This window comes from Strix uralensis, chromosome 10 (genome assembly GCF_047716275.1).
Source record: "Strix uralensis isolate ZFMK-TIS-50842 chromosome 10, bStrUra1, whole genome shotgun sequence".
Classification (NCBI taxonomy): domain Eukaryota; kingdom Metazoa; phylum Chordata; class Aves; order Strigiformes; family Strigidae; genus Strix; species Strix uralensis.
In genome coordinates, this window is record NC_133981.1 from 21,891,266 (window position 1) to 21,901,192 (window position 9,927).

The 9,927-nt window shown below is 39.8% G+C and overlaps 1 protein-coding gene across 4 annotated transcripts in view; it reads left to right on the top strand.

Annotated features, from left to right (window-relative positions):
* Positions 1-3,940, top strand: part of SLC6A1 (solute carrier family 6 member 1) — a 64,087-nt gene extending 60,147 nt beyond the window's left edge. For all 4 annotated transcript variants that reach the window (XM_074879701.1, XM_074879702.1, XM_074879704.1 and 1 more), the window contains one exon: positions 1,508-3,940. In XM_074879701.1, coding sequence (XP_074735802.1) covers positions 1,508-1,612 — 105 coding nt within the window. In that variant the 3' untranslated portion in view covers positions 1,613-3,940. The remainder of the gene's footprint in view (positions 1-1,507) is intronic.
* The last annotated feature ends 5,987 nt before the right edge of the window (positions 3,941-9,927 follow it).

A 9,927-nucleotide genomic window follows, 5' to 3' on the forward strand; every position in this document is an offset into this window, starting at 1 on the left:
AGTTACAACAGCTGCCTTGTTCTGCTGCAGCTGAGAGAAAGTACATGTAAAATCTTGGGATCACATTTTATGATTGTGCTGCACTTCCCTTTAGTCTTTTTTTAAAGGATTTCTGTAAACAGTTATTTCATGAAGAATATTAGAGGCCTTTTTCTCATTGCACTGTGCTCTTAGCCTCTCCCTGATTCCTTATTCCAATTGTTAAAAGGAAATCACACTTCCCATGTGAGAGAGGTGTTGTATGGCTTAAATCCGTTTTAAGGTCCTCAGAGAAATGCTGCTAAAGGAGTGTGAAATGTTAATAAGGCTATTGACCAGTACACTGGTTTAGTAACCACGTACAATTGCCATACTTAACTTTTTTAATCTGGGTGCACCCTCAGTTTTCCCTCTCCTGCTGATAATCTCATTCTGTGCATAAGAGACTTCTTCAGCCACAAGTATTGGAACATGCATCTGTATCCTCTATGACTGTGGGAACCAAAGATTGTCAAAATTAATCTGTCAGAATTTCTGGAATATTCCTAAATCAGCTGAATCTTTGCAAAGGGACAAATGATCTTAAGCAGAATTGACAAGTAATGTCTCATGAATTGCTCAGATCTTGATCAAAATATTTGTCTTCAGCAAATTTTAAAAGACTCTGTGATGCTTCAAAGAAGTCTACAAAAAAAATGCTGGTTTCCCCCCCCTCTGCTTCTTCTTAGCTCCTACATTTTGAATATCTTTCCAATGGTCTTATGAAAACATTTATGTTCAAATGGAGAATTGTTGCTCTAAAATATAGCTGCTTCTTCTAAGTATAAAACCACAGTAAAAGTTCCCCATCTCAGTCTTGCTGTGGATTAAGGTCTCATTTTTTAAAACATTGACAAATGATCATTAGATAATAGAAGGAGCCTACAGCCCTCACAGGCTTTGACAATCAAAACTGGGCTCTCGATAGGAATGTGAGCTAGGCAGATAAGCTTCATGAATGGAGAACACAAAAGGACTAGGAAAGACAGAGCAGAAATAAAACAATCTTAAATACAAGTCTACTGTAGCTGTTGTATCCTTGGAGGTAGTGACTCGCAGAAGCTGCAGCCAATAATCTGCAGTCTCTTCTGCTCCCTGGGGAGGTCACCATTGTGTCTGAGGTCCAGCCTTGAGTCCCTGCTGCCCACTGCAACCTTGCAGCCTCTCTGCTTGACCTGTGGGCTTGCAGCAGTCGCTCCTCACCTGCCCCATGCTGCAGTCTCTTCTCATTTCTTTTCCCTAGGCATGCTCCATTGTCAGTGCCTGGTGGCATCCACCATTTTGTATGTGGTCTTTTAACTCCTACTGTCCTGTCAGAACTCAGCTAAAACTGGTTTTAGTATATGTGACTTACTGTCTTTTTGATAGACAGAATTCTTAATTTTAGCTCTAATGCCTTGACAGAAGTGTTTAGGATTGCTTTTTTTTAAAAAAAAGTAAGCTTAGAAACAGGTTTTTGACTGCCTCACATTTATTGTTCTTTAAACAGCGCATCCAAGTAATGATTCAGCCAAGTGAAGACATCACTCATCCTGAAAACGGGCCAGACCAGGCCCAACAGAGCAACTCTGCAAACAAAGAAGCCTACATCTAAACTTCTGTATTGTGAAAGTACCAATACTACTCCAGAAAAACAAAAAATATGGTTGAATATGACCACAAATTTATGTCTGAGAATATAATTACCTACCTCTAGTGGCAAAAAAAAAAAAAAGAAAAAAAAGAAAAAAAGAAAAAGGTCATCTCCACTATAAGGGAATCGCCATGGGTATGATCCAACCGTTGTGCAAGCTCAGATGTTGACAGTGTTTTGTGTTCTCTGGCAATCCACAGACTGTTAATGTTTTTATCCTTTCACAATAATAGTTGCATATCTTGGAATTTGTAAATTGATGTGCCAAGACCTTTTTAATCTACCTTTTAGCACGACTATTTGAAGTTTTGTGCTGCTGATTTTTAGTAGTTTATCAATATTTCTTACCACTGAATCCCAAGACTGTTATTTCTGACTTTGCAGGAGTAAAATTAAGTTTGGAATTGTTTTGTACAAAAGAATGAAGTATTTTGTAAACAAGTGAAAAAATTCTGCCCTTTAAATTTGTTCTAGTCGCGGCCATTTGGGGGGGAAGAGATTTCTTTCAAATAACAGTAGACACAGCCTTTATAAACATTCCTAGTGCAAATGAAGTTATATGGCTATTTGTGGCAATACAGCATAAAATGGCTGTAAATGCTATCTGTACTTAGCCTTTCAGGATAACTTTCAAATAAGAGCGTAAATTTCTTTGAAAATGCATATACTATTTCTTACAAAAAGAACATATCTCTGAATCAATACGGCATGAATCACAGATGTTAGAGGCAAAAATATGACTTCTAACTTTTTTAGCAAAATGAGAAGTAACATCCAAGAGCTCTTAAAGATTCCCAGGAGTAAAAGAAATGCAAAGTATTTGCAGTTCAAGCTCAGAGTATTTGAGCTTTTATTATGCTGTTATTATTCTACTATTACTGCATTGCCACCAAAATAGAAACCAAAACAATGGCTTAAAGATTGAAGCTTATCCTTGTAGTTCTAATGTAGGGTTTAATTCACAACTGTTCTTTTTAATCTGTTAAAGGACTTATCAGTTTCTAATAAGCAAATTACAAAATATGGATCGTTAGCACTTTGAAAACAGTTTTACTTTTATTTACATATTATTTGTGGTGATGAAGGCTTGAGGGAAAGCTATTCCAATAATGTAAGAATCTCTACTCTGGGCTCAGTCTGCATTTGCCGTGTAGCTAGAAAGCCCATTCAGCTCATGGAAGATTTTCCCTGTGTGGAAAATGCAGTGGTTAGCCCTGTATGGTATTTCTCGTTTGGCAGCTATATGACAGACACAAAGGATTATGGAAAATGCAGCAGTTGATGTTCGATTGTAAATGACTGTGACAGAACTGTGCAATGAAACATGCTTTTCAGCAAATTTTTGTGCAACGTACAATGTTAGATAGCACAATTTATGTAGAACTACTACGTGAAAAACATGTTAACTGTGAATGTTGGGTTTTTCGTTGTTTTTGTCTGAAGGTGACAAACATGTTCTTGCAATAAGGTATTATTCTCAGAATGTCAAGCACATTATTGTAGAAATAATATATATATAATACACATGTATTTCAAACTACATCATAAAATCTCAGAGTATGTTTGGTAGATTCTAAACTGTTTCATACATAGATCAACTGTAAAATATTATGAGATCTAAGCTACATCCTAAACAGCTATAGCTGAAATGCAAAAGTCCTGTAAGTCTTTGGGATTTAGAGGAAACCCCTACATCCTACACAAACATTATACATGATACATACACATTATAATTGTGAATTTCATTAGACTAAGGAAAAAATTCCAACTTTCTCTTTATTGTTTAATGTAATCAAGTCCCATGTTGTTCTAAGAAAAATGCAGTATTTAATGTTTGATTGTAAACAATTATGACAGATGTTTGACAGACCTGCTCTTTAGCAAAAAGCTGTACAAACGTATCATATAGCACAAAATAGTGTTGTAGAACTACTGTGTGTAAACTGTGAATAGCTGTATCTTTTTTGTAGTACTTGCCCTGAAAAAAAGATTATTGTATGATCATATATGCTTTTTGCAATAAGGAAATATCTGAACACCAAGCAAATCTATCTCTATATAAAAATATATATGTAATATATACATATTCAAAAATATATACAGAGCCTGTTTAAAAGAGTACAGTATTATTTAGTAAATTGCAACCTGTTCTATGGACCAAATGTAAAATATTTATAAATTAAGATGCATTTTAAATGTCTATAAATGGTGTCATAATTAAAGCACGATTGTTATGTAAGTTTCCAAGAGTTTAGAGGAAAAAGAATAAAGGTTATATTATACATTAAATTCAGAATTTTTCAGTCTTTCATTGGACAAAACCAACATGTGTTATTTCCTGTGAAACAAGTTCTAAATGTTTCGTGTAATTATATATTAAAAAATACAGTATTTTGATATTTAAAGTTTATATCACACTTGTGATGTGTATAATTAATCCATACTGCCTTTTTGATAATTTAGTAAGTATGTGCATACATTATGCAGAACACTTAAAAGGTGACAGTTTATAGCCCTACCTGGCATCCTGCTGCTTTAGTACACCTGTAGGAAGATGGCAGACCAGGGCCTCCGAGCAGCCCTAGCAAAAAGCCTGGATTTTAAAATAAACGTTCCTCAGGTACATTTCTGCTGCTACTTTGGGGTATGAACTGCAGCACCTGAAGTCACGGCTTTCTAAGCTGTCACTGAGGAGGGCACCATCCCAGGCTGAAGCCCATGGGCTGGTGAAACAGCGGCCTCATACTAAACAGACAGATGTTACATTTCTACCAGAAAATTGTTGTTCTCTGTATCAGCTGCCATGAAAGAGGGAGAAGCTGTCAAGCAAGTTGCACGGCAGTGTGTGCTACATCTGCATCTATGCAATACTGCCGAGGAGCTGAATGCTCCTGTGCTCTGAATTTAATTATCTAACTATAAAATTGGAACAGGACATCATGCTGGGAAAGAGTCTAAGCAATTTGGAGAACATGATTAGAATTGAAAATGCTCCTGATAGAAGCGTCTGAAATCATAGACTTCAAAATGCTGACCTTAGAAAGGAGCGCTCAAATATGCAAGTACAAGGCGAGGGCAGATCCTTCTTCTGCTTTTAGAAAAGCTGGGGAGGAAGGGCAGAAGCGTGTAGATTGTTCTGGAAATTGTTCACAGATTGTTCTGGAAATTGTTCACAGATTGTTCTGGAAATGGGGGAAGGAGCAACTTTGATGCTTTTGAAATACAGAGGAAAATCTAAATGATCTTTAATGTTTAGTTCATGGGCATTATGTAGTGTGTTATGGCCTGCTGCTTTCACAGTATATTGTAAGAAAAAGGATGAGAGTTGCAGCTGAGAGAAGCAGACGTGTTGTTTAGTGCTGGGTGTCTGCGCAAGGGGCAAAGGATGGCTGAGGAAAAGGAACCTAGTTGAAGGATATTGCGTTAGTGCTGTGATATTTCCATGTTCTCCTGGAGGAATTTTCTCTTGCTGTGCTGCAGAAATCCCAACAGCAATTCAACAAGAAAAATGCAAATAAGGTCACTTCTTCCCTACAGGACTGCAGGATGCCCTGCGAGAAACCCATGTCCTTGCTCGTCAGGAATATTAGTTCAGCTACATGTGCTGTTATTCTAAAATAACACTATGTTGCTTTTGGGGGTTTTTTGTTTGTTTTAAGCCTGATTATTTCTGTTTTGTTCTGCTCAGACCACAATAGCATTACAATTAACTATTAAAATTGCTCAGCTCTCACTATTGGCTGGTTCTCGGGGGGCTGGGTTACAACCCAAAGGCATGGTTATGCATTCAGGTGCAGATGATCTCATGTTACCGTAGCCTGGAAGTAAGCGCAGGGTGACATCTCCTGCCTGCCAACACCCCTTCATCGTCAGAACCACATTTGGCAGCCGCCATTGAACCCAGCTGGGGGCAGCAAAATGGGCTGCACTAAAGCATTCAGTCCCTTCCACTTCAGGATGGACTCCCAGTGATGAGGAGTCTGAGATCTGTTGTATGGCTACCTACAAGCACACACAGACGGACACGAAGGAAAGTGATGGCACGAAAGCCTTATTTCCCAGGAATCTGAACCGATTAACTCGGAGCTAAGTGTGAGCTGCAGCAGCTGCCAGCCAGCTATAGCTGTTACCCTTACCTTAGTGTCTGTGAGTCTGCCAAACTACCTCAAATTAACCAGTTTCACTGCTCACTCTTCAGAGCAAGATGGAAGGCACCAGGCTTTATATTCAAAAGCTTCTTTTCACGTCCTCCCCCTGCCACTCCCCCCCATTGCTTTCCCAGCTTCCACACTCCTCAGGATTATAAATTGGAGAGGGGGAAACACCAAAACCAAAAATCCACCCCCCCAAAAAACCCAAGAGAAAAACCCCCTACGTGCTATATATATAAATATATGGCCAGTTATTCCTAGTGTCCAGAGATGGCCCCGAAGGTACGGTGGTAACTTCTGCCCTCCCTTCTGATCATTGCCCGTATCTTCACTGCTTCTTCCTCTCCTCTCCTGGTAGCCACAGTGCCAGTGGTGTGGCTGTGGGGGGGCAGCTGAAAGTCACTTCTCCTCCAGGCAGACTAAGCATCCCTTCAGCCCATGCATGGACAGAAAGTGATGACAAGGAAGAAGAACAGCAGTCATGACTATCTTCATGACAAGTGGCACTGACTGAGTAGAAAAATGTTTAAAATAAAACAGATGAGAATGAGATGGGAAGGAGGGGTTTACCCACATACAATTTTTCCTGTTTTTTTTTTTTTCCCCAGTCGAAATCTGCCTTACTTCCTCTGTTCTTCCTATTAAAAAAAAAAAAAAAAAAAAAAAAAAGGATCAGAGCACAAAGGGGAATTAAATGAATTAAATGGGGTAAAGTGAAACATAGTAGTAGTCCCGCCACAGAGCTTAGTCTTCTGATGAAGGTGATGTAAGTATTGCCACTTCTCATTCCTGCCTCTATAAGCTGAGCCTGGTCAATAATCTTGCCACTCTTTCCCGCTGACAGTGAGCAATGTTCCTCTATTTTCACAGAAATTCAATTAATTTTCAGGGCTACAGAGCTGTATTGTTGCCGTTGTTCTATTCTTCTGACCAAACAGATCAGTGACTGACTCAAGCAGCCCCGCCGCTCACCATGCCAGCACCCTTCGGCAGACAGGGTAGGGCAGAGGCACCCACTAACCCCCCGCTGTCAACCCCTGGGCACACGGGTGGACACGGCTGCACGCGTGCACCTGTGCACACACACACGCCAGCACACACACACTACCAGTGCATGCATTCAAGACTTGCCCCTATTTTAAAATTTATGAATTGGTAGGGGAGAACTTACTCACACTATTCTGCAATTTAACATCTGATTATCTTTTTCCCCAGGTTTGTAAACGGTCCCATGTTAAAATCAGTGGCAAATATTCAGTTATTATTTTTGACTATCAAACAGGCTGAAGTAATCCTGTGAGTTATTTGTGAGTCATAAGTACATGATGGTGCTAAATGTGTCCAACACTGCCTAAGAGAAGGACAGGATGGCTCAGGAATTGTCACAAGGACAAAATGTAATGCATTTTGCCAGCAATGGTGCTTTAGTCATATTGGAATAGCTGCTTTACATGTCTTGGGATACAAGTAGCTGAGAGGTGGTTATAAACATTTTAAAGTAACAGTGGGTAGAAAATAGCCAAAAAGTATATGTTAAATTTGTGTCTGGAGTCTCCTCCGCACTTTACCAAACTGGATACCCACTTAGAGCTGGAAGGGGATTAAAACTGAGTGGAACAAGTCACCATTACGTTACATCAATGTGATTTCTGTTCATTATAATTATTCTAAAGCAACCTGGGAACATCTAAATGAGTTTAACTTAAAAAAGCCTAAGAGGCTAGTTTTAGTCTACAAAAAGCTTTTCCAGAAATCACTGGCACCATCTTTTACTGGCAATACCATACGCAAAAATACATCTGCTTTCACATCCCAGTCCTCCCTGCAGATGAATAGTTATCCCCACACACAAGCGATCAAAATTAACTACAGCCAATACAGTCAGGACTTTAACCCCTGCTCAGCCACCTGGCCTGGCAGGGGGGCAGGAGCAGTACCGCCAGCTAAAAGCAGCAGCTTCTAACCAGCCAGCCATTCCCACGCAGAACCCCCCGAGCAGCACCCAGGCTGTGCAGAGCCTGCCTGTGCCCGAGGGGCTGGTGCTGCTGGGGCTGAGTCCCAAAAACTAGCTGCGACTCCTGCTGCCGGGGCCGTACCTCTGGGCAGCATCCCACGGGTCTCCTCTGGAGCACCACAAGCAAAATTTCTGTCCCAACACACTCAACTTTAGCAGCAGGAAGCCAATAAATTACCTTGTGTATATAAAGCTATTTGGTATCACAAGAATGGCAACAGCTACCCTGGAATGACTGAGGAGCATGTTGATGAAGACCTTCTATGAGTAAAACAATAAATCTCTCGCTGAATATAAGCCAGAGCATCAGGTTGTGTTAGGGAATTATTTCTAGGTCATTTTAGTTCACTGCACTACTCTGCAAATACTTCACCGGATGAATGACCAAAATAATTAATCACAACACTGTAGAGAAACACCACCTCACACTGTAGGTGACTAACGTTGCCCTAAAAGTGATAGAGCCCAGCAGGTTTTAACCTGCTCTTTACCAGCTGTCATACAGCAGCAACACATGACCTTTACTGTTGATCTTTCCCCAGATTTATTCTTAGTCTAGGGGGGTAAGGGTGACCTTTCCCAGCCTGGTTGCTCCTGCTGTTAGCAAGCTGTATCATGACAGAACTGTCCTGTCAGCATCTGCTTCAAAATTACAAATTCGGATTTTGGTTGAAAACTGCTGCACCTCAAATCTCCCACACTACTTAGAGTTAATTAATCCCTCCGTCTATTCCACTTGCAACTGAAGACACTGAGCTTCCAACAATTTACCCCAATGATCGATCAGGTCCAATGTTCCATCTGAAATAAGAAAGTGCAAGCTGGGAACGAGACAGAGAAGAAAGATTTGTTCTCTTCATTGTTACAGCTTACTTGTGGGTGTGGGCTGCAGGGGGGTCACTGAAGAGTCATCAGTGTGCACAGAGAAACAGCAGAATTTGTGCTCACCAGGGAACTACTCTATCATCTATGTTGAATTGTTTCACTTCTATCATTAACCTACAGACTAACTGCCCGAGGTATGGCTTTAGCAGTAAATATTATCTTACACAACGGGCACACTAAGGTAAGAAAGATTGCCAGTAATTAAGATGTGCCAACAACACACACAAGATTTTATTTCTTCCAGTGTCTCCAGTCAGCCATGCCCACACTTGCCAGGTGGCTCTCAGGCCAGCAACCAGCTCAGCAGGCTTCTTCAGCAAATGTAAATACATGGACACACCAAAACCAACTCGAAACACATTGATGCTCTAACACTTCATGGTGTTAACTTGATGATTTATCAGATCAAATCAGCTCTCTTCAGCCCTGTACAATAGTTTTTCATTTCAAGAATGATGTATTAGAAAAGGTAGTTTGGGTGAACAAGATGCTGGTAATCTCAAGCAATAAATGAAATGCCAGCAAACGGTCCTTTTAAAATGAAAAAATAAAGGGAGGAAGGTCTCGGTCAGCTAACAAATGAGTTAGCAAAGATTTATTACAAATCTGCAGTACCTATATTAATACTAGGGGTTTTTTTCTTCTTTTTTTTTAGTTTTTTTGGACAAGTCAAGATAAGGCAAAGAAAACTGGAGTGCACGGTGACAGGGATTTTGGCCCTAAAGCACTATTTTATGGGACTATTGGTTGGGGTTTTGAGGGGAAAAAAAGACACAGATTTGAATGTCCACAATTAAATAATAAAATTCAAGCTTATAAGCAAACGGTATAATAAAACAAGTCTAGAGAACATAAAGGTACCAATCTACCGGCTTCTGCTGTTGAAGAATGGTAATTGTACTCAGTTCCATGATTCAAAGTTATTCAACAGTCAGCATGAAACATTGTGCGTGTGTTTCTTTTAAGCTTCTCACTTTCACAAAAATCTTCCCCAAATATGCTCAGAAAGTGGCTTTTTTCTTAGTTCTTTACATACTATGTGTTACTAACATTCAATGTTTTATGATAGGTTATGGTTTTGGCTCATCCTTTTGTAAGTCACAAGCTTCTCCAGGGGTTTCTGGCATGCTTATTTTTCATTTCCACATTCTGCTTTGATTTTCTTTATCTTATGAAACTAAATTCTCCAGGATTATGAAACTAGGACTAGTGGATGGGGGGTTATT